The sequence below is a fragment of the Jaculus jaculus genome, chromosome 2, assembly GCF_020740685.1.
Source record: "Jaculus jaculus isolate mJacJac1 chromosome 2, mJacJac1.mat.Y.cur, whole genome shotgun sequence".
Taxonomy (NCBI): Eukaryota; Metazoa; Chordata; class Mammalia; order Rodentia; family Dipodidae; genus Jaculus; species Jaculus jaculus.
In genome coordinates this window covers 161,628,854-161,655,172 of record NC_059103.1, presented here as the reverse complement: position 1 = coordinate 161,655,172, position 26,319 = coordinate 161,628,854, and the positions used below count along the sequence as shown (strand labels likewise).

Here is a 26,319-nt window from a genome sequence, read left to right as displayed (position 1 = left end):
ACTTAACTCCTTATTTGAAATCTGGCAACAAACTCTCTGCAAAAAAAGCATATTGTATATTAAATTAGATCATCATCACATAGAATTGAGAATGTGCATTTTAAAGGCATATGTATGTTCAACAACATACCAACATATTTTGGTAACCACCAAATGTCAAGCATTATTAATACAGGGTATTAACACATTAATGTTTTCATTAAAAAAGAAAGATCTCTTCCTTCATTACATTACACATTTCTGGATGAGAGACCTGTCAAATAAATTATTGCAAAGTAGTTTAAACTAAATTTTATGATACTTGAATTATATAATTGAGGGCAAATAACCTTTAAAGTGAAAGACAAATGGCTAAATTTAAAGGCATTTCATTTGCATAAATGTAACATTAACTGTCTTTTCCTGATTACAAATTTTAGGCTTATTTCATATATGTCACTGTAATTTGTCCTTCACACTTGTGTAGGTCAGTTTAATTTTTTTAATTCAGTTTTACTATAAGTGAGATGACAGTAGTATGTCATATAGGAACATTCCAGTTTCAGGGCCATAGAATTGCTTTTATATGTCATGAGTTTCTGCTTTGAAATAAACATTTAGAATTTTTGTATATAAAATACTCATACTCAGTTCTTGAACTTTCAGAAGTTAATTTAGGGAATATTCTTCAGGCTAACAACCATGGTCAATGTGCGAGGGAAAAGACATAGAGCAGGATTTATACAGAGCCTGGTTTGGTCTTTCTTGTCTTTGAATAACACATTACCATTAGATACCTAAATTATTGGTTTCACATTTTTATCCATTAAACTTCTAGTACAAACACATGAATGCATAAAAAGGCAACGTCTTAGACAATACCATGCCAGCATTAATAAAAACTTAAAACAAACCTTCTATCAATTCACTATAATGATTTTAATGTCAGCCAGGCCCATAATTTCCAGCAAATTACTAAATGTCTACAGTGCATGAATTCAATTACAGACTAAAGTTTCATAGGAAAATATAATCCATATTATCAAAATATATTTTCTTTCTTGGCTCTCTTTGAATCATGTTCATATGCCAGTGATCAGTGGTTTGGGGATGGTATGCATTATTAGTATATATCAGCGGAATAACTTAACTGAACTGTAGTAAAATACCTTTCTCTAAGGACATTGGAGTTCCAATTCTCATCTTGTATATTCTTTGGTGATGAACAATATTTGCTACTTTGCTCACTTTTATCCAAACCTAAATGGGACCAAAATTGTTCTTTATATCCTTTGTTTAGGTAAAAATTAAAATGACTAAATATGTTATAAGAATTTAAAACATTTTACTATTGAGTTGTTGTATTTATTATTTCATCCTACCAAAAAAAAAAAAAAAAAAAAAAGGTTCGTGTGAATGCTGACCACACATTTGCTAAGAGAATGTCAATCTCACTTGGACAGCACTTACAATTCACTCTTGCAGATGCCCATTAAAACCATTAAAAGGTTGATCTTTTATTTATTTTCAACTTGCTTCTAAAACCTTACTTTAACCACTTTGAAACACCTGGCTTTTTACTTATAATGCTGGTTTCTAGAACTGTTGAAACACCATTAAGAATAATTGCATGTATGTCTATTTTGAAAATGAAATAGCTTCTTATGTAAATCAATTTGTTAGATAAAATGTGGAGTTCTGTGCTCATATGCAAATAAAAATGCATGTACAAGCTTGACAACAATAACATATAGTTCAGCCATGTCATTGATATTAGTAATTACTCTATTGGTTTGGTGAATTTATAGATAATCATATCCAAGCGCTCCTCTTACAAAATTATAAAAGAATACAGTATCTAGTTATTTATCCATCCATCTTTCTATAGATTGAATCTCTGAAATAAGAAAACACACCATTATTACTATCTAATCTTTTGCTGGAATACTGTAAGGCTATTATAGTGGTAGTTTATCATTTTAAAAATCATACTTATGGAAAAATGTAAGATGTGAAGTTTCTATATTCTCTAATTGCAATAAAATAAAGCAGAAAACAGAACATCTCGTACGTGGCAATATAGAAATTAGAGCTAAATGACTTAATATCTGAAGCATTTACAATATTCACAATCAAACAAACCAATGTCAAGAACTTGGTTTTATTGAGATGCCAGTTTTCTTCCAAATATAAGAAAATACTTGAATACTTCAGGAATGATTGTATTGAAGGGTAACAATACCAATAACTTCTATTTACTGTGTTTTAGAGCTTCATTTCTATGAATTTCATATTCTACTATATAAAGTGATAACTTTACTTATGTTTGAATAGCTTTGAGGGAAATGCTATAGGAATATGTTCCTATGTACTATTTAGAGATGATCTTGAATTGTTACAAATGACTTGTATGTATTCTGAATCACTTATAGCAAAAGTATTTCTCAGGTTATAAAGTTAGCTCATAGCAAAATAGAAATAAAACAACACAAATAGTGTGTGACAAAAGCAAATAAAATTTTGTGTACCTTCCAGTCACTAAAGCTAAATGAATACTGGTTTCTACATGAGATAACTAAATGACTCTGCTTATTAAGAAAAATTAGGAAAAAATAAACTTGCCAGCAAATCTTGACCAGTGGCTATACAGTTATTAACTCACATCATTCTCATTGTAATAGAGGTCATGTTCAGGATCTATATGCAAAAATATGTGCCCTGATATTTGACCCTTTCAAAACGATAGCTAAGACATGATGTGGACTTTAGTAAGTGGGTCTCAGACTTCACTGTGATCGTTGAGTTTGCTCAGATTCTGAAATACAAGAGAAAGAGGTAATTTCAGGCTACTTATAAGACTCAACAGTTATAGAGCAGTAGTGACTGAAGGCAGCTGTCCAGCCTTTCTAAGAAAACAGACATTAAATGATGTATTACAATGCAATAATATACAAGGAACAAAATTCCAAGTCCAGGATCAAACGGTTGGCTTGAAAACCAACTCAAAGACCAAATGCCATAACTGCCTTTGGCGTCAGTTTCCCCATTTCTAAAAATCAGCTATATAGTGGTATCTACTTCTTAATGTTATGCTAAATTTGGCCAATGAGCATAAGTAATGCCTTTAGAATATCCCCAGAACACAATAAGACCTCAAGACATTGTAGACTTTAATAATAATAATAATCTCATATTATTATTATTGTTGGGTAAATACACACTGTTCTGACTGAATATGACAGGGATGACCATGGAAAGCACCAAGTGTTGTTCTAAGGATGAGGAAAGGCAAAGGGTTCAAAAGTCAAAGGAAAATTGTGAAATCACAATTGTGGCATTCATTGTAAAACTAAACCATGAAATTTAATATTTCGACAAGTAAATTCAGACTTGTCAATGACTACTAGACAATACAAATAATGTTTTGAAAGATGGAAATCAAAATAAGCTTAGTGGAAAGGGTATCTGAACAGAAAAAATGAAAACCCTTTAGTTCTTTATTTAGATTTTTTTTTTTTAAATTTCACAGGGATGAGTTCAAATTCCCAGGACAGCCAATCCTAGAAAATATATTAAAGCAAAGAATTTGTACTGGATGGGTAGTGATCAAATCTTCTAATCCATGGCATTGTTGGAAGGTACAAATTATTAAACAATTGCTCATAAATGACCCACTAAAAGAATAAAATAATTCCTATACTTAAAGTACATGTGTTAATTAGGGAGAGACGTGTTTCATAGAGTTTAGTTGCCAGTAAGGGGACTAATAGAGAATCCAAAGCCTTTATTCTGTATTTTAGCTTTTCTTACAATTGCATGCTAACTTAATCAACTCACCTTACTTGAGTGGATGTTACTTAGTGCAGCAGATATTGATTCAAAAAAAAGTGGTTTCTCTAAGTCTAGGTTTCCATAGTAAGTCATGGCTTTTATCAAGGAAGCTGAAAAAAAAAAAAATGAAAGAAAGAAAGAAAACACCCACAATGACTCATAGAGCAACAGAAGGTCCCACACACTGTTCGCCAAGGACACTCCCTTACCTGTGCAATTAACTAATGATACTTCCACGTTCCTGCTCTTACAGTCCATGTAAACCTGTGAGAATTAAATGAATATATTCATGGTTATTTAAGAATAGCTGAGGGGATGAATAAATCAGGTTTCAGAAGAAAGGAGAATTTCAAGGTGTAAAAACAAAAGCCTATATTTCTGGAGTCAAGCCACCAGAGGGAGGCATTGCCACACAATTGGACATACCCAGCAAGTTTCTATAAGATTTCTACAGCAAGGCATTTATTTACCTTTGCCAACACAAAATTTGGTTGCTATATTTCCATTTTGCTAAGTAAAACTCAGTACATTTCCTAGTAAGCATGGCATAAAAGTGTTCTCACCCTCTTTCACTGGAAGGCAAAGAACCCATCAGTGGAAATAATGAAGGCAGGTTACCTGCTAACTGTAATGTTTTATAATAATTTAAGCATACTTTACAAACTCTACAAATCCAACTCATGGGTAGTATGTTGAGAACTTCACTATAATCTAAACCAGTTTTCATTTCCTGATTTCCATTTTAAAGGTTTTACCAAGAGGGAAATCCAAACTCATTTTCTGGACACACATTAGTCATCTCTCTTAAATTGTAGAAACACTCAAGCAGAAACAATTTATGAGACTTTTATCTTAAACTCACCTCGCAAGTTAAATCATGAAATTCAATGCAAAGTAAATTCAGAGGGTTTTAGTCACAGTGGGATGGATTTAGTTACATGATAATGATGGATCTTGCATGCAAAGTATAGCAGGCTGTATTCACAATAGATTTTAATGTGATACATCCATAACTTCTCTTAACTTTATCAGTCAGCTGTTGTGTCTAAGTGAGAAGCATCTCCAAGTCCTCAGAGCCATATCAGTTTGAGCATAAATGAGAAAACTAGAAAGAAATATGTGCTTGTATTTGGAAATGAAAAAATATTATTCCTGCTCTGGTAAGTGAAAGAAACTAATTAAAGGTGACCTCTCAGTGTTTGACTTTTGCTTAAGCTCAATGAAGCACAAATATATTGCTGCAGGTGGTTTGTTGATGCTGATAAACATAGTCTCCAGCTCACTGACCTCTCCAGCGTCCCAAGTAAAAGAAAAAACAGAAGTCACTCCACTTCTCTTTAATATACAACTTTCTGACAAGGCTCTTTATACCAATACAACTCACTAAACAATCTAAAGAGTGGTATTTGAAAGCAGGGAGACAGGCATGCATGAAGAGTCCCCATGGATCTTTGTGCTGAATTCTTTTCCAAGATGGTTGGAACTAAGAAATTGTGTTAGTTGTAATTATATTATTTGCATTATCTTAAGACATGACTTTTGGGCTAGAGAGATGACTTGAGAGATGGGACCCTTGCCTGCAGAGCCTAGGGACTTAAGGTTGGCTCTCCAGATCCCAAATAAGCCATATGCACAAGGTGATGCTGATGGGCAGGGTCGCACATGTACACAAGATGGCACACAAGTCTAGAGTTCGATTACAGTGGCTGGAAGCCCTGGCATGCCAATCCTCTCTCTCATTTGCTCTCTCTCATAAAAAATACAAAAAATAAATTAAGACAAAAGGCATAACTGTTTTAAAGTGAGAAAACAATAATAGATGTGGCATAATAGAGTGTTTCCTAACTGCTAGTCATTTCCACATTTTGTTGGGTGCCCTTTAGCATGTAGCATCTCTATGAGCACAAATGATAAAGTGAATATGTTTACTAGTGTTTGCAGAAAGGCAAGCAAATCCTGTCACTCCATCACAGCATTAGTAGGACTGATACCTAGACCTGTGCTCTTAACAAATATCATAAAGTTACTGTAATCACAATAAAATAAACCACTTTATAATTGAGGGAATTAAAAGACTAAACTGATATAAAACTACTTTTGTATTTATAATGAAAAGTGCCTTGCCAAGTACAAGTATTGTTTTTCCATCAATTTAAAAATAAATTATATCAATGGTCTTTGTGGTGGTTTGAATCAAATGTTCCCCCATAAACTCACATGTTCTGGATTCTTGGTCCCCATCTGACAATAATATGGGAGGTGGGGACTTACCAGAGGAAGTATGTTGCTAGAGAAGGACATTGGGGTACTATATCCACCTCCTCTTAGTTTAGCTCACTCTCTTGCTGCTGTTCCACCTGCTGTGGCACAGGTGATGCCCAGCCTCTGTTCATGCCATGCTTCCCTTCAAGAATGCAAGCCTACTAAATCCTTTCCTCCCATCAGCTGCTTTTGGAAAGATGTTTAGTCTCAGTAGCACAAAGGTAACTACAGCAATCTTACTCCATCATTCTATTATATGAAACTATTAAACCACAAGTATGTCTACAAAAAAAAAATGACAAAACTTTCAACATGCCCAGTACCTGGATTTCTCTGAATTTTTACCTTTAAATCCTAAGATCAAGAGGAATAGGAAGCCATTTCTTCCTCTTTACTAACTCCAACTCTGGTTTTAAAATATCTAACAATTTCACCAACAAATTTAAGATGCAATTTAACAAAACATACACATGGCCTTTCCTACTACAAATAAAATCCAAGACTTGTCCTTCCCAGATGTGATCATTGTGCTACATGGATCATAATTACCTAGGAGTGTTTAAAATGAAAATTCAGGACCAGAACCAGTCTCAGAAGACTGCACTTTAAATGAGTGCTCTGGACTTTGAAGCACTCAAGTTTAAGACTGCTATTCCAGACCACAGGAACTGAGTAAATATCATGTCAAACACAAATTGCTTTCCAGTGAAGACAGACTAAGTATTCAAATTCTATGCACTCTTACTAAAAATAATCCTTCTTTTGCTTTTATAAAGGAATTTGAATTGGATTTGGACGATGAGAAAATTACCCAGTACAAAACCAACTGTTATCAGAGCCAGGACCGTACTCAAATCTTCATACACTAAGCAGTTTCCCTCCATGCCCTCCTACCCTCATCCACCTAAGAGAGCAATGGCTGCTATATTGTGAACATTGTATAATCTGCAGTTTGTAAAGCTGGACACTTCAAAGTCAATTTAAAATACAAATGAATAGACAAAAAATATGCAACACCACAGAAATGCAATTAAAAATGCACAGTATAAAACAGTATCAAGCCACCAATCTCAACTATTTATCTGTTTATTTATGTGTGCATGCCAGTGGCCACCATACTTCAAGTCTCTGATACTGACACATACACCTAGAAGCTTGCTGAGGTCTCCTATAAATAAACCTTCAGAGGTGGGAGCAAGATACACTGTCCTATGTTCCTGTGGAGAAGAAACCTTAGACTGTAGAAGTAAGATAGTGGCTAATAGATACCCTTGCTACTAAAGAGAAGGGAAAGAGTCAGGCCTAACATAGATGGTATAAATAAATACCTCAACGAGCATGGAAACTCCAGAATAGTCAAAAAAGGTCAAGCCACTACAATCCAGGATCACAGAACACTTCTCATGGAGGCAGGGCGGGGAAGCTTCTTCTGTCAAGGAGCAGAGACATGAATTAGGGAGAATTTGCAGAAATTTCTCTTGATGAACAAAGCATGAGCACCTTCATGATCCACATTAATTCTGAACACTTCTTAATTTTTAGAAATTTCATTTTTTACTAATTACTTCTGTTGTCTGATTTTTGAGGATTAAAATGCTATGTCAGGTTATATCACATTAACTGAGAGAAGAGGACTGGACTGCTTAATCACAGTGTCATTTCTCAGATAACACCAGTGAAAACCTGGGTAAATTTAAGCAAATCTGAAAGGACATCCAGCAAGTGAATGCTAAACAGAGACTAGAATCAAGACCTCTAGTCACTGTAAACAACTCTCTGCACACAGCATTCCTCTACTTCCTTTATGAACATGCCCAGAGGTGGAGTCCTGTTTTATGACTCCTGGAACATGAGAGTAAAGTAAAGGTCAATTGCAGGGAGATACCTAAAGATCAGGAGGAATCTGTGTGAAAACACTAAGTTTCTTTTCATTCACAGTAAATCTGTCCACACACACACACACACACACACACACACACACACACACACACACTTTGTGATCTCTTTTTGAATACATCTTCAGGGCCACAGTCATCTCATAAGTGATGATATTTCTAAAAGTGACAATCCCTACTTAGGGGCTCTAAAAATTGACATGGATCTCTGAGAAAAATAATGGATGCTTGAGAGTCTCCAAGCATTACTATCAAATAGACTCTACTTCACTAGTTATTAAAAAATGCTCTGAAAAATAAGTTAATTAGAATAATTTTGCCTTTTAGTATCTTCAGTGCTTTTCTCTATAGTGGACACAGGTATTTAATATTTTTTAAGAAGCAAGTTTTTTTTTCTTCTACCACAGTATATCAATTTCACTGTTAAATTTTATTCCCAATTTCTTTATTTTCATATTCTTATTTCATAAATTTAATTATGATAGATTAGTGTAAAATGTTTAGGCTTTATCCATAGTGATATATTTATTTCCTTTTTATTGTCTTAGAGTGTAGCCATGCTATTGCAGGTTTGTCTCTTATCTTCATATTTGAGTTTTATTTTTGGCTATTCTTTTAATTAAAATGTGAGTGTCTCCATAACACAAAAAATAAAATGCAATAAAACAAAACAAAATAAACTATGGTATACAATTGTGCATAATTAAGTTATTTTAAGAGAATCAATTTATGATATCCCTTAAAATGATGAAAATCCTAATATGGAACTTTCCAATTCACTCAAATGAAAACATGTACAATGGATAAAATTGCTCAGTTGTTAAAGGTGCTTGCTTGTAAAGCCTGCTGACCCCCATCCAAGTACCTAGCACACACTTAAAGTCAGATACGAAATAGTGCATGAGTCTGACATTTGTTTGAAGTTGCAAGAGGCCTTGGCATATCTATTCACAAACACACGTGGGAAAATATTTTTTAGAAACATTTTTAAAAAGAAAATTTAAACAATGGATATTTCTGAAATCTTTGAAAAATAAAAGTAGGTTTCTTCCAAACAGTGTCCCCTCCGTTCTGGCACTGTGCTGATTTCACGGATATAATCTTGTGTTCTAAACTTAAGGAAATCAGCTGGAACAAAAAAGACTCCCTTCTTGAGAGTAGCAAAAAGCAAATGCATAGCTAATATCCTGCCTTGAGCCAAATGAAGTCAGCTTGAAACACATGCGGAGGAGATAACCAATCTACACCCATGTGGGAAGTGGTGAATGATGGGCTTTATCTACAAAAAACAACATTGCAGAAAGAAATTAATCATCAGGTATGGGTGGGCAATTAGCTGCAGACTGTGGAAGCCAGATCTTTCCTGTGGAATATTCATTAACTCCTTTAATTAAAAAGTATTCATAGTTGCATAATTTAGTAGTACTTTTCATATACTTCAAAAGACTCATGACAATCTTGAGTCACTCATATTTTTTAAAGTATTTTCTGTTGGCATCAATTAACGTTTAAGAAGCCGAATTAGACCTCTAATCTCCACAATATAAAAGGACGAGAAACAGGTCAATGACATTGCCTTTGGAAAATGGACCCATTTTATTGAGCATTTCACTCAGTCATTCACACTAACAGTCAGTTAATATGGATGCACTGTGAATGTTTATGCTGAGCATTATCTTGGGAAATGTAAAAACAATAGTGATCAAATGGAAACTAATCATCAACTCATAATCTACAGAGTTATGAGAGCTGGAGAAGATATAATGAAGTATAGGAGACAGCTAAACAATGCTTCTCCCCCAAGATACCCACATCCCAAACTTAGTACCTATGAATTAATTTACAAGGCAAAAAGAACTTGGAACGCTTAATTAAATTAAGACAGTTAAGATCATTCCACATCCTCCAGGTTGTCCTAAAGTAATCATCATAAGATAAGAGGACCAGGGTTTGAGATGTGGTGTACACAAGGAGGTCAGAAAGAGACTTGGTGCGGCCTCACTGTTGATCTGAAGACAAAGGGTAGAGCATGAGCCACTGAATAAAGGCCACCTCTCCAAGTTACAAAGAGCAAAGGGGTTCCCTGTAGAAGCTCCAAAAGGAACACAGCCAGACCAAAACCTTGGTTCCTAAGACTCAGTTCAGACTTCTGTCACCACAGAGCTGTAAAAGACAAAATCTAGTGCTGTTTTAAGCTGCTGTTTGTGACAATTTACTATACAGCAACAGGAAGTTTATATACTTGAGCTATTGATTTAGGGGCTAAGGAGTTGCAGAAGGTAAGAGCTTGTTTAGACTTCAGGGTCCCTGATGGCACAAACCATGCCTACTTTCTTCTTCCTTGAATATGCAGCACTTTTTATTGTACCTGACAGGAAGCAGATGTTCAAGAAGTTTGAAAAGTATTTTCTGCATGAATAATGGATGAATGAATGTATGACGGGAGGAAGAAAGCCATTCATGAGCTGAGACATGAAGGATAACTGGATGTTGAAGGGAGTGGGCTACAAAGGGATTCCATGACAAGTAATACTGCCAGCGGAAGCCTCTGTAAGGTTCCTCTTAGCATTAGGCTATAGTGGCTACAGTGTTTGGGAAACCCAAACTAGCTACATCTGAGACCAGATTTCTCCATAAGTTGAACAGTTTTTAAATTTACTTATTTATTTATTTTTATTTTAATTGGTTTTTCAAGGTAGGGCTTCCCTCTAGCACAGGCTGACCTGGAATTTGCTATGTACTGTCAGGGTAGCCTTGAACTTACAGCAATTCTCCTTCCTCTGCCTCCCATGTGCTGGGATTAAAGGGGTGCTCCACCATGCCCAGCCAGTTTTAATTTTTAATCATAGAAATATCATGATTTCCATCTTCTAAATTTTGCATACTACTTTATTCATTTCGATTATTCTGTCATATGTCAACTATGAATCTTGTTGCTTCTGTAAAGATTGTTAGGGTGAGGGATACTTTTGGCTCATTTCTCCCTTAGCCACCAGTTCACCAGTTTGGCTTGACTTATGTTTTTTGTTTTTTTGTTTGTTTTTGTTTTTGTTTTTTTGTTTTTTTTTAATTTGATTTATTAGTTTTCTTTTCATCAAATACAGGCAGTTTGGTACCATTGTTTAGGCTCATCTATGATCTACCCCCTCCCATTAGGCCCTCCTTGTTGATGTAAATGGGTCGTGCATTGTGGAGTTAGTCCCCAGTTATTGGTATGATAAATGTCTCTGCAAATCATGACCCAACATGTGACTCTGACATTCTTTCCGCCCCCTCTTCCACAAAATTTCCCTGAGCCATGTTGGGTTCATTTTTGGTCTGCTTCAGTGCTGAGGTGTTGGGGGTATCTGAGGCTCTGGCTCTCTGATTTGGTAGGAATTGATTTTTCTCTGCATTGGTCTCCTTCCCCTTTGTGCTGGTATCCGGTTCACAGGAAAGCATCACCCTTGCTTGTTTGACCAACTGTCCTTAGTTTCAGTTGGGCCTCTTTTGAGGTATGTTGGGGCAGCTCTCTCCAAGCAACTCATTGTCTAATCTAATTAGCAACAAATAACCTGACGTGATGCCCACACAAGTGCAATAGTGGCACTCAGCCATGGTGAGGAACCAACTACTCTTGATTTGGCTAACTGATCCACTCAGTGGTACTAGACCCATAGCTGGAGCTGGGAAACAAGTCAGAACCATACACAAACATAAGCCCACTCTACAATATCAAGCTACCATCAATCATGGGGAACAAGAGGGCCTACACCTATCAATCTGTCTATCAAAAAAGTAAGTGTTATTTCAATTTTCTGGGTTTTTTTTGTTTTTGTTTTGTTTTTTGTTTTTTGTTTTTTGTTTTTTAACGTGGTAACTTCCCGGTCTATTCTGTATTCCTAAACCTGCTGAGGGTCTCCTAGATGCCCTCTTAACCCCTGCACCTTTGCTCCTCCATACTAACCACATCTTCACTTACAAACAAACACCTGTCTCCCTGTTGTTCCTAGTTCAACATTTTTAGATTCAGAATCATGATTTATTTTGTGACAGAAAAAAACTCTGGAAAATAATAGGAATTTACATTTAACATGATTAAATGTAGGATTAGAGTCACAGAAGGAAAACTGTAAAGGTAGTAAAATGAAGACTATTAAGTTTAGGGTGTGGGACATAGCTCAGACTGTAAAATGCTTGCTTTTTAAGCATAGGAGCCAGAGTTTAATCACAAAAACACATGTAAAATAAACTGGGTATAGCAGCATGCAATTGTAGACTCAAAAGTAGCAAATCAAAAACAAGAATTGTGAGCTTCATTCTATGTGTGATGTGTTTATCAGTGGGTCATTATTAAAGAAGATCTCCGAGTTATGAATTTCTGATTACCACTCTGGAAATAAGCATTAAGGTAAACAATTCTATTTTTTAAAAAAATTCGTGAACCTAGACTTAGCATAATGAACTCAGAAATGTAAAGGAATGCTATGACTAAACGAGAAACAGAGCAGAAAGAATTAATGACATCTTTGATTGTCCAGTAAACTGAGAAGCAGGACAGTTTGTTTTGGTAGCTATTTCTGACCAGCAGGAATATACATCCCCTTCCATACTACTGCTTTATCTATCCTGTGCTCACACATTTCAAAATAAAATTTCTTTGTGTGTTTGTGTGTGTGTGTGTGTGTGTGTGTGTGTGTTTTCGAGGTAGGGTCTCACTCTAGCCCAGGCTGACCTGGAATTCACTATGGAGTCTCAGGGTGGCCTTGAACTCACAGCAATCCTCCTACCTCTGCCTCCCAAGTGCTGGGATTAAAGGCGTGTGCCACCACGCCCAGATAAAATTTCTTAATAATCTAGCTTCTTTCTCGATTTCCTACTATGATTTATTCTTGAGACAGTGATAATTATTAATAATAAGTTAAATTAATACTAATAAATTCTTGTATAATTTCTATACTCACTGAGGCTTTGGGGTTATCTTTTTGCTGTAAAGTTCCTTCTAAAAAAAGACTTAAAGCTTAATTCCTAGAAAATGTGAATGTATGATTTGAACTATTTGAAATATGTTGAAACTTGTATTATGGCTCCAGTATATGATCCCCAGAGAAGCAGCCAGAGTCAGTTCTTTATCATTCCTTCCAAGAGAGAACGTAAATGTCAGACAGAGAACATGACAGTGTGACTCTGACAATGGCAAATATAACAAAGGAGTTCTTCAGAATAATTTCCCTCCTCAGAAATTCAGCAAGAGTCCCATCAGTCATTCTCACACATTCTCAAATTCACTGCAGTAGTTTTTTCTAACAATCTCTCTCTAGATTTTTTTCTCTTTCCAAAAATAAAGATATGCTTTACTATATCTCCCTAATTGGAAGGAGGAGACAGAAGAGAAAGTAAAGAAGAGAGAGGATAAGAAGAAAAGAGAGAAGAGAGCAGAGAAACAATGAAGAGAAAAGGAGGAAGAAAGAAGGAAAGGAGAGGGAAAGAAAAGAGAGAGAGAAAATAAAAGAAGGCAGCAATGGGATGAAGTCAGAAAGAGAAAATAAGTGGAAGGAGAGAGAAAAAGAGACTAGAGCAACAATGTATTTGTAAAGACAGCAGGAGGATAGTAGACAAAAGAACATGTTACATTCTGGTTAAAACATAGTTGCTGTATATTTCCTCCCTAAAAGTAAACTCACCATTGCAGTTGCCATTGGATAGAGAATTGAGCAAGGTATTCTGTTCACACTGAAATGAAAATAAATGTAAAGAATAAAAAATGTTATGACAATGTACTATTGTCTATGAAAGAACTCATGAGAGTTGGGGAGATTGCTCAGTCGTTAAAAGTACTTGTAAAGCCTGCTTCTAGGATTTGCTTCCCCAGCACCCATGTAATGCCAGATGTAAAAAGTGAAGAAAGAATCTAGAGTTCCTTTGCACTGCAGATTCTGATGTACTCATCCCCCCTACACACACACACACACACACACACACACACACACACACACACGAACACATAAATAAATAAAAATGTTTTTAAAGCAATTTTAGAGCTTTACATTTTATACTTCTCTATAATGAATAATAAAAAATTAATCTCTAGCAAATATTTTTCAACAATCTTGGTTTCAGATGTGATATACAATGAACTTCAAAATGACAAAATGACTACAAGTTCTAAGTATGAACTAGTCCAATAATAATTTATATTTCCTAAGTCAGAATGCCTTCTTTAGAACATTTCCTGCAAAACTACATTTGTTTTGATTTTAGTCCAGAAATCATTCACATGTGTTTTTCATGAGCATATCTAATTGGAAATTAGCCACATTAGCACATTATTCTCAGAGGGACAGTCACTATGAGTATATTTCCTACTTCACAAAAGTCATCTCTATAAAATCTTGAGAAACATTTCTGATTTGTGGAAATGTTGGGAAATGAGAATAAAAATTTTTCTGTAGGCTATAATTTAATGTTTCTTACAGCATGTGATGCCTCTGATAACATGCTATTTGCTTCTCAAATAACGCAACGTGAATATTTTTGTTATTGATGAGGATGATAGTATTTTTCAGTGCTTATTTTATATCTGGACTTGACATTAATCATTAATGGTCAAAAAAGTCCTATACAATTACTAATTCTATTTTTCATGTAAGGGATTCAAAGAAAATAAAACTTATATAACTTGATCATAATCTCAAATCTAGGAAGAGTTTGGATAGATTCTAAGCTTATACCCTTCCAACTCCTAATATCATACTCCCAGACACTAGTTTATCTGCTTCTTTCATGGATTTTTCATAGTTAAGGCTAGTTGAAGAATCTTTACTTTCTCTACTTGATACCCAGGAGCGCAGCTTACATATTTTAGGTATTGCTCTAATAGTTATCAGCTATACAATTTAAGACTTTGCCTTCCTTTTATTTTTCATTAGATAATGCCAGACACATTGTGTGGTTGGTAATGTTTATGTCAGCCTAGTTAAAGAAAGTGGCCACTGTGACACGTTTATCAAATGTGATTTTTCTTCCTTTCCCCTAACCTTGTCTAATATCTCCTATGAAGAAAAAGTTCAAATAATTTACATAGATTCTCAGCCTTCAAGGAGGTGGATCATAACACCCCACTTCCTATTGGGGTTACACACACTGACTTCCTTCTAGGATTGTATAGAAAGAGTGAAAAGAGAAAAAAAATTTACATAGAAATCTAGCCACTAAGTCACCCTGGGGAATTGAGATTAATATCAACAACTATAAATTGTATTTGTATCATATTCCTTTGATAGGAGGTGAGACTCAACCTCTACAAATCTTCTCAAACTTATAACCCCAGTCTTACTATGTGAAAAAATTCTAATATAAGAGCATTCCACGAAATATCAGAGTCAAAATGGCTTAAAACTTACAAAATCTTTAAAAATAAAATTTATCACAGCCAAGAGAAGACTGAGCATGAGGAAAAAAAATGTGTGAAATATTAGACAGAATTCTGGAACAAAAGAAGGGTATTAGCTATCTATCATGCCCTATATCTTAAGGGTTGGATAAAACGCAGTTTAGAATCTTGGTAAATAGATCTCTTAAAATGACTAATGGGAGGGGGTAGATCACAGATGAGCCTAAATAATGGTACCAAACTGCCTGTATTTACTGAAAAGAAAACTAATAAATTAAATTTAAAAAAAAAAGAAAGAAAAAAAAAGACAAAGCAAAAGCAAAAAAAAAATGAGTAACATGTTCTATTTATTATTCTCAGGTTAGTGTAAATGAATAAATGAACAATGAAGTGATTACCTGAAAATTGAGTATAAGAAACTTCATATGAAAAGTGTAATATTAGCTCTCTCTGAGGGCACAGGTCTATAACACTTTTATAAAGTGGAATTGTGCAGATAAGACAATGTTTGATGACACCCAGTTCCTTGCAGAATGACATCTTCATGAAACTAGTGCACCTACCTTGCTGGCATCATCAAGTGGCTGGTTGCTGTCACTGTCTTTTTGGATTATGTTCATGAGATCAGAATTAAACTTCTTTGCATTCAAGAAAACAAGTGGATTGTTTATTGAGATGATTTTTACCTGTTGCAAGGTTTCCTTTTAAAGGAGAAAAAGAATAGATTCAAAATTATGGATTAAGTAAAAGAACATGAAGATACCCAATGAGTCTACATCATAAAACTAGGAAAATCACTTAATTATAGAAGCAATATTAATTAATATTTCATTAGTAAAATTTATGTAGAGGCCTTAATAATAGTACCACATTTCTCAGAGAAAATATGAACTTCTGTACTGAGCGATATTAGCAAGTCCACAGCTTTCAGAGAAGCACTCTTATCCCTACTGATTAGGCTCTGGATAGGTAGCAGCCTAAGTATACAAATAAACCTGTCAAGGTCTCCATTCCTAAAGTACCTCTTGCAATTTATCATATCAATTAAGACCAATTTCTTTAGTTATCAATTTTATAGTGCTAGGAATCAAATCCAAAGCCTTTGTATTAGACAAGTGTGTTGTCACTAACCTGTATGCTCAGGCCTCCACCAGTAGTTTTAAAACTGAAAATGTGTCCCAAAGGGTAGATTTCCATCCATTTACCTCAGCTAAAATATAACTTTGTGGGCTAGAGAGATGGCTCAGAGGTTGAGGCATTTGCCTGCAAAGCCTAACAACCTGGGTTCAGTTCCACAGTATCTACATGAAGCCAGACACACAAAATGGTACATGCATCTGGAGTACATTTGCAGTAGCAGGAAGCCCTGGAACACTCATTAACTCTCTCTGTCTCTCTTTGCTTGTAAATAATTAATTAAATAAATATTTTAAAATACCAAAACTATAACTTTATGAATGCCTCATAGCTCTAATTATAAGAAAGAAAATAGGTTTCTTATCAGGGAATATAATTTCATTTTGCACAACCCCAGATTATACTGCATTGACAGGCTATATGTAAAAGATCCAGAAAATGAGAAGAAAAAAGTTCTGACACATTTGGCCATTTGCTCAGATATTGGCAGCATTAGGTGCTATCCAAACAAAAGTGCCTTCACTGAGGCATTGGGACAGGCATCTGATAGAGGGGCTGGTCTATTCTGCAAAATTATAACTTTTGGTCAACTAAGCAACACAATACTCTTTTCCACTTTAGTCCTGGCATAGAAGAGAAGCATCAACTAGTTGTGCATACAGGCAGAGGAAAGAAAGAATGAGCTACATTACTTGGGATAATTCATTTAACTGTTTCCTCATTTTAAAAATAAATGTTGAAACTAGATAAGCCCAAGGATAAGCTTAAGGCTATAAAACTGATTAACCTCTAGGAAGTGAGAGTATTTGCAAAAAAGAACTCAAGAAAAGAAATAAGGTTAAGTTGCCAAACTAATTTTTAATCAAGAGTAACTCTTGTGGAAACCAAAAATAAACCTTCAGTTATTATACTTGTCACTACTTAGTCATCACATATGATTATGCCAAAGATTTGAAGTTAATATGAAATAAATAAGCACTTGTTAAAGAACAGAGATTCATTTGTTACAATGGATAGATATGAAACTCTCAGTGGAGTTGAATTTGTGGAACAAGAAGAGAGCTGCAGAGTTGGGAATGGGTGTTTTGCCTGAAGAAGGTGTACTTGGGGAGTGCATGTATGAAGGAGGGAACGATATCATTTTGTTTTAAGCCACATAAAAACTTTTAATCTAACAACAAGTTTATATGAAAATTCTGTCCAATCTTAGTTGTTCCTCTTTTACTTTTGATAGAAGGCACTAAGTAATACTGGGATGTAACATTTTAATAAAATTAGGATTTTCATGAGTGACAGTTATTACTTGGATGGGTGACAGAAGAACCTACCAGGATTTAAGGACATGAAGAAATTTCTAGCATTTTCTTCTTTCCTACAAATCCCTCATTTATTGCCCCATATGTTTGGCAAGAAGGTAAAGATTAGACAGAGTTTGTTTACCATAGGTTTTTAAGTTGGAAAATAACCAAGCCAAAGTTAAATTCTGCCTCAAAACTAAAAAGATCACTGTAGGATGGATATTCACAGGACTACAGGGGCTCTGGAGTTAGCTTAGTACTAAATTACTATGAGAAACTTAAGGAAAGAAAAGAAATACAGAGTTGATGGAAAACTTGAGCCTTAGATACTCTCAACATCTCTAGACTCACATGACTCCAGAAAGCAAATCTTCTTATGCTTATTTTAAAAGAAAAAAGTAATTAAACAGCCATTCCCTTGGAAGTTACATGACTCCTAATTGTCACCTCCTATTTCCAGTTTACCTGGAAAGGTCCTCATTTAGGTTCTTCTATAGAGTGACTAATTCTCTGTATTCAGAGGGGAATCATGAGGTATTGAAACAAGTGAATATGAAAAGTAAAGGAAAAAGTATTAGCCAAAGATTTACTAAGCAGGTTCAAAGTGAGGGCAGGTTTTATAATTCAACAGAAATTATTTGAGTCAACATTATTTTCTTCCACTTTAAACTTATTTAGTCATTCCCATAAAACAAGAACCTATAACTCAAGCTCTACCAGTGGTACTTCTCAGCACGAGCAGTACTGGTAATTTACATACATTTTTCCTGTAAAAGTTGTCCACTATGTAAAATTCTATTGCTATTGACATTCTTGAATCAATGAATTTAATTATTCTCTACTTATGACATAGTCTCAGTGTAAAGCAATATATCACACAATTTTTTAAATGCCTTTCTCTATTTTCTTTCTTTATGATTTAATTCAGAAAAGATTACCAAATTGGATCAATTATTTCATGAAACTTAGCAATGGGAAAGAGATTTCCAAATGTCTGTACTATTTTGAATAATGATTCTGCTGTGACCTGCAATTCCAAGGAGCATGGTATGATTTTCTCTGAATGAGAAATTCAAAAGAGATAGTCTCTTTTCTATGGATGTGTTTCTATGTCCACTGCTACATGAGTGGTAATACCACATATTTCATTGAAACTTATGGTAATTAAAAATAGAATTAGGTTATCAAATGTCATAATGTGTGTACTTCTTATGACAATTTAAACTAGCTTGCTCACAAATATTAGTAACTGCACAAAGGAAAAAGGAAGTTAAACTTACATCATCCATTTCTGTCTTCACTTTAAATTCCATGTCTTTCATGGCTTTCATACTTAAAGTCTTTGCTCTAAATTTAAAGCAGATGGAAAATATGTCATTTTCTGACAACCACATTAACAATGAAGAAACAGAAGGGATAACTTGTTTAACTCTAACAATTACAAATTAACTGATTTAGATCATATAACTGTCAATAAGACAATGGTAAATTGGCATATTTCTAGAGTACTTATGAAAAAGAATATTAGCAGAATCATAAATCTACATATTTGTGGAATATTTATGGACAGAGAATATCAATAGAAATAACTAGAAAGTAATAAATACAGTGTATCTCGGTTTAATTTCCCCAAGTCTACATTTTCAAGCTACAAAACCTAAGTGATAAAGATTTATAAAAGAAGAAAGGCAGGTGGAGAACATATAGTCTTATAAAATCTTCTTTTAGAAGCATGCAAGGAAAGGTAATCAATGGCCAGAAAAGATAAAATGATAATGAATCTGTACTTATTGGTTCTATAAAAATGGAATTTGTAGAAGTGAAACTTTATGTTTCTTTAAAGCATCATTTCATAAATAATTCCAAGGAAAACATGAGAACTGAGCATAAGAATTATCCGATGGATTTTGGGAAAGTAGAAAAATAATTACAACAATGAGTTAAAGGTGTTTAGTAAAAATTTAAAAATGATGTTAATTAATCTCCTAGCTTCTGAAAATTAAAAATTTCTGAAATTATATAATTTTCTTTCTTTTCTTTTTTTGGTTTTTTGAGGTAGGATCTCATTCTAGCCTAGGCTGAACTGGAATTCACTATGTAGTCTCAGTGTGGCCTCAAACTCAGGGAGCCCCTCCTACCTCTGCCTCCCAAGTGCTTGGATTAAAGGCATGCCCCACCATGCTTGGCCTTGAAATCATATACTTTTCAAAATAATAAATGTTTGGGCCTGGAGAGATAGCTTACCAGTTAAGGTGCTTGTCTACAAAGTCAAACACTCAGGTTTGATTTCCCCAGGACAGACATAGGCCAGATGCACAAAGTGGCACCTGAGTTTAGAATTCGTTTACAGTAGCTGGAGGCCCTAGAACACCTATTCACTCTCTTTCTCTTTCTCTCTCTCTCTCTCTCTGACTAACTAAATAAAAAATAAAATATCTTAATAAAAAAAAAAAACTAATAATTGGCCAGGTGTTGTGGTGCACACCTTTAATCCCAGCACTCGAGAGGCACAGGCAGGAAGAATCATTCTGAGTTCAAGGCCTCCCTGAGACTACATAATGAATTCCAGGTCAGCCCTCTTTACAGTGAGAGCCCACCTCAAATAAAAAACTGATAATTTATGTCCCATTGGAAATGGTCTTTTGCTTAATTAAAAAATATCTATGATATACTATATCACAAACTGTTTAATTTTAATACATTTTATAAATTGGTCATAGTTTGGATTTCAAATGACCCTCCAATATCCATTAGTTCAAGGCTTGACTGCCAGCCTGTAATGGTTCTGCAAAGTAGTGGAACCTTTAAGAGTTGAGGTTGATAGAAGGAAGTTAAGTCACTGGAGGCATGCCCTTGAAATGGGTATTGAAACACAATCACTTTCTTTCTCTTTATATGATTCATTGTTCTCTATCTCTCTTTCTCTCATCTTCAAACCACCATGAAGTAAGTAAGTGGATTTTCTTCACCATGCACTTACACCATAATGTTCTGGGATGCCACAACCCCAAATCAGCATCTGATGTGGTAAAATAAATTTTCTTTTCTTAAGTTGGTTTATTTCAGGTATTTTTATAGTAATGGAAAGCTATCACATATTCTATTTCATGTTGGTATTTCTCTTCATAAAGATAAACCTTACTATATAGTATATGTACATAAAAAATTTTACTGTCTCTATTTCTTTGACAGCAAGTGAAACATGAGGCTGCAGTACTACATGCTGTGTGGAAGACAAAGTGAACTGTGACTCCATAGACTTGCTTCCTGGTGAGAATAAACAGAGTGCTTGAATAAAGGCTTACCTTGGGAAGCGTCCTATCACAATAGCTATGGTGCAGACAACACCAAACAGCAAGCCCACATTGGCAGCAAAGCATATAGTAAATATGTAAGTACTGATCCAGATGCCCTGAGAGAGAAATGGGAAGCAGAGATCCAGTTCTTCTATATTCTCATCTTTATCATGATTGCTAAATTCCTCAAAGTTGTATTCAGTAATATTCCTATGAACAAACATCTCAGCACGAGTATATGATTTAAGAAATGGTAAACAGAAGCCCATAAACAGAAAAGCAAATCCTGGCTCTGTGTGGTGTCAGCAGGAGGATCTCCCTTTTAGTTCTAAGCATTACCCACTCTTAGTTCAATCCCCAACACATAGTATATTTAAGATCTGTAAATAGTGTGTTGATATGCATGAGGTCAAAGGTACACCATCTCTCCACTTTCTCATTTTAATGTGATAATGCTATAAGCAATTGTTTGTAGATTTTTTTCATTCTCAACAATCTTGTGTTTTCTAGGATTACTGTAAAAGTAACCACTGTACTTAATATAACATAAGGCTCTCAATCGTTGGTGTTACAGGGCTTGAATCAAACAATACCATAGATATATTTAGATCAACCATTATAAGAAACACTGTAATCTTATCTACTGAAGGCCAATTATTGTGAAAGTTAACAAGGCAGAACCATTTAGTTCTTGGAAAGATGTCAAGAATTTTTAAGAAACTCTATTTCTCTTTTAATTGCTAATCTAAAGTACTCTAGATTCACTTACCACTTGAATTTTTAACTGTTAATAAGATACCACAGTGCATATAGCTGGTATTTCTAATTTTAATGATGCAAAAATATTTGTTTGTTTTTGAGGTAGACAGTCGCTCTAGTCCTGTCTGACCTGGAATTCAGTATGTAGTCTCAGGGTGGTCTTGAACTCCTAGCAGTCTTCCTACCTCTGCTTCCCGAGTGCTGGGATTTAAGGCATGAGCCATCACGCCTGGCCAAAAATATTTTTTTTGTTTATTTTTATTTATTTATTTGAGAGCGACAGACAGAGAGAAAAAGAAGCAGAGAGAGAGAGAGAGAGAGAATGGGCACGCCAGAGCCTCCAGCCACTGCAAACGAACTCCAGACACATGTGCCCCCTTTTGCATCTGGCTAATGTGGATCCTGGGGAACAAGCCTTGAACTGGGGCCCTTAGGCTTCACAGGCAAGCGCTTAACTGCTAAGCCATCTCTCCTGCCCAAATATTTTTAAAAGTAAAATAATTTATTAAATTCAGGTTAAATTTCTAAAAACAAAATTCTGCATTTGTAAGACTTATAAAAATTTCAATTTCTCTCTTTTCTGTCAAATAATAAATTTTGGGATATAATTTGCATACAATGCTACTTTTTCCATCTTTGTGCTTTTAAAATGTCATGATGCTAAAAATACCATTGGAGAATCTGCTTCTCTTTTCAGATAGATGCAGATCCTAAAGAGAGAGCCACCCTATCATACCTCAAAAGGGCCCTGGCTGAAACTAAGGAAAATTGGCAAAACAAGCAAGGGTGCTGTTTTCCTAATGAACTGGATACCAGCACAAGGGGGAAGGAGACCAACACAAAGAAAAATCAATGCCTACCAAATCAGAGAGCCAGAGCCCTAGAGGCCCCCAACACCTCATCACTGAGGCAGACCAAAACTGAACCCAACATGGCTCAGGGAAATTTTGCGGAAGAGGGGGCAGAAAGAATGTCAGAGCCACATGTTGGGTCATGATATACAGAGACACTTATCGTACCAGTAACTGGGCTAACTCCACAATGCATGACCCATATACCTCAACAAGGAGGGGCCAATGGGGAGGGGATAGGTCACAGATGAGCCTAACAATGGTACCAAACTGCCTGTACTTGCAGAATAGAAAACTAATTTAAAAAAAAAAAAAGTAGTTCAATTTTATGCACAAATAAAAGACTTGGAAACACTGTAATATGAAAATTGTATAAAACCTTGAAGAAGGGTGAATGGTGTTTGTGACTGTGTTCCCAGCACAACTACAGTCAGTTTCAAGGTAGAGACAGGAGAATCCTGCAGGCCACCTACCCTGAGATATACAGCAACAAACAAGAGAAACTGCCTTAAGCCAGGTGGATGGCAAGGACCAAACTCCAGGTTGTCCTCTGACCTCCTCATGCATCCCATGCAGATATACAAACACACACACACAGCATACACACACATAAACAAAAATATACACACACCATACACATGCACACACATATACGCATACACATAAGCATATAGACACATACATACACATGCATAGAAAATTGATATGTGAGCCTAAAACACAGAGACATTCAAAATATTACCTAACTTTGTAGACAGAGATTGAACTTCATTGAGCATTCATTTAGAAAAGCAAATTCACATTAAAAAAAAGAAAAAAGTCATGTTGACTACTGACATTTCTACTATGTCCATTACTACCTAAAGATAAATCCCAGTTTAAAAGATCCTGAGGGAGAGGATTTTAGACTCGGCCAAAAACTTCCCTTTAGTATATAAAATATTTTCTAAATAAAATAGCTGAGGTAATATAAATCACATTCTCCAAGTACTATTAGCAATGACATACAAAAACCAAAAGCATATAGAGTTGTAACTCATGAATAAAAACCTGCATCCTTTAAATGACTAAAGGTAATCACCCACTCCATTTAAACAACAGAATCTTACATTTTCTGTAACTCAGTGAATTATATCATCGTCCTGTCATGATGCTCCTAACTAGAAACCTAGGCTTCATTCTAAATACTTACTTTGCAGCATGAAGTAATGGTGAAGATTAATCAGCTCAACTTCTTGAATATTTTTCAAATCTACTTTTCCTCTTGAGCTTCATACCTTCAGTTTTGGTCTAGAGGACTGTTTTCATTTGTTTGCCTGAATTACTACACCAGTAATACAATTGTTCTTGTCTGATCCATGATCCTCAAATATTTCCAGTGACCTTTCTAATATGGAAATTTCATTCCTTATTTCACCTTACAGAGAAGTTTTACTGTGTTAAAAGTGAAGGGTTTGCTTTTTACTTTGCAGAAGATGAGTAGTTTTTCTTGAGCTAACTTATTCTTAACATCCCCAGCCTCATCTAACATGACCACCATCTTCATTCTATATGTTAACCTAAACTAAACATGCTCACATTCATCCCAGAATCTCTGCATACAACTTCCTCTTTCACTTTTCCTCAAGTTATATGTCTTCATTCTTCTATTTTATTTATTTATTTATTATTATTTTTTCATTCTTCCATTTTAAACTTAGGTATCACTTCCTAGAAGAGGCCGTCCCTAACATCATTCCCCCTCTGATAGGAAAACATGTTCTCTTTTATGTGATTAATGAAGTTTTCCATGTTATTAAGGATTGAATAATTTGACGTATTCTCATTTCTTTGCACATATACAACCACCTTATAAAGGCCATAAACCAGGCTGGGGAGATAGTTCAGTTGGTAAAGTGCTTGTCCTACAAGCATGAAGACCTAAGTTCAATTCCTAGTAGCCACATCAATAAACTGTGCCTGGTGGTGCTTGCTTGCAATCTCTACCAGGGAAGGAAGAGACAGGAAGGCCCCTGGGCCTTGCTGGTCACCAATCAAGACTTCTTGGTGAGTAAAACAGTTGTACATGGTTTCTGATGAACATTACCCAAGGTTGTCTTCTGGCTTCCACATGCACATGCACACATGTGTATGTGCACCCACACTTTGTACACCAGCACACACATAAGCATGCAAACAGACATATGTACACATTAACAAAAGGCATGATCTTCCTTCAAACTGGCTAATGTGGTCTCTTGACTTGCCTACCAAATATTATTCCTGAAGTGCTATTTCCTACTTCAGTTCTACTATTATCACCTTTCATATTTATCAGCTTACTTTAAGGTCAAGTTACATAATAACACATGTAATAACTTAGTTTTTTCTGTTATAACAAGTTTTTAAGTATCCAGGAATGTCACAGTTGTGTTCAGCTTTATATTCTTAATGCTACTGAACATGTTCTATGATAAGAGTTTAGTACTGCTGAGCCTCGGGGAGGAATATTGTCAAGGTATTATTACCAGCAGTAATAGCCCTCCACAGTTTCCTTGAACAAAGAATCTGAAGAAGTACAGAGGTCATTATGCTTCTATATAATGAATGGCCAGAAGATACTTGGGAAATATTTTACCAATAGTGGAGAGAAAGGGGATTTGTGATGCTCTTTTAGTGACAGATTTCTCTAGAATACAAGTATGCTGAATACTTCTGTTAGGTAAAACCACACTTCCTCTTTGCCCAGTGTAATTTAATCTGTTCCCAGAAATATCGCATTAACATAATCCTCCCACAGTATAATCCACTTGAGAGAGAAGTCATAAGATATTTTGTTTTTGTATTTGGAATAAAATTGTCACCAGTAAGAGTTTAATCAATGAGGTTTTATTAAGCTTAAAAAAAAATAAAATAAAATCTGCACAAAATGGATGAAACTAGAAAAGATTGTACTGAGTGAGGGAACCCAGTTGCAGAAATAAAAATGTTGCATGTCCTTTCTCATATGTGGATCATGTTTGACTTTCTAGTTTAGTGAGTATAAGTCAGGATGAGTGTCTGTAGAAGCCAGAAAGGTAGAAAAGCACCATGAATTGGGGTGAGGAGGCTACTTAGTGGAACACATAGGACACAAGTAGATGGGTAATACTGGGAAGCAAAGGAAAGGAAAGATGAGGGAGGGATAGAGATGGAGGGAACATGAACAAAATACCAAAGCATGTGAATAAACCATGTGTAAACTTATCACTTGGAAAGCAAACTTAAAATATATTTGTGTAAAAAGAGGATTTCAATGAAAGTCCCCTACATAGATGGGTAAAACTGCTCCAGGAAGCAATAGGAAGTTAAGGAAGTTAACTGAAAATCCATTGCTCTTGGTTTCTCAATAAAACTAGCCGGTTAGTCCCTATTGCTGAAGACACCATATGCTTTGGTTGCAGGATGTAAAGAATACAAGCTGGAACTCAGCTGGAAGCTCCTTCCCTGACAGCTAGCTTTCTTTGTGCCAGAGGCAAGCTGGTGGGGTGGGGAAGCCATCAACAGTCCTTCCCAGCTGTGGACCCTCTGTACTTCACAATGAAACTGCAAAGAAAACTATGCCCACTGGTGCAATAATAACAGGAGAGATATGGGAGTAGCCAAAGGGTAAAGGTAACT

The 26,319-nt window shown here is 35.3% G+C and overlaps 1 protein-coding gene across 3 annotated transcripts in view; it reads right to left on the bottom strand.

The window, feature by feature from the left end:
* Positions 1-1,372: 1,372 nt before the first annotated feature.
* The window catches only part of Slc26a7 (solute carrier family 26 member 7), a 124,715-nt gene continuing 99,768 nt past the window's right edge, over positions 1,373-26,319 (bottom strand). For 2 of the 3 annotated variants that reach the window (XM_045144569.1, XM_045144572.1), the window contains 8 exons: positions 21,080-21,186; positions 19,055-19,121; positions 15,903-16,040; positions 13,631-13,679; positions 7,401-7,501; positions 4,020-4,074; positions 3,817-3,920; positions 1,373-2,794 (listed from right to left, as the gene is read on the bottom strand). In XM_045144569.1, coding sequence (XP_045000504.1) covers positions 2,759-2,794; positions 3,817-3,920; positions 4,020-4,074; positions 7,401-7,501; positions 13,631-13,679; positions 15,903-16,040; positions 19,055-19,121; positions 21,080-21,186 — 657 coding nt within the window. In that variant the 3' untranslated portion in view covers positions 1,373-2,758. The remainder of the gene's footprint in view (positions 2,795-3,816; positions 3,921-4,019; positions 4,075-7,400; positions 7,502-13,630; positions 13,680-15,902; positions 16,041-19,054; positions 19,122-21,079; positions 21,187-26,319) is intronic. The other variant, XM_045144570.1, reaches the window with a different exon arrangement.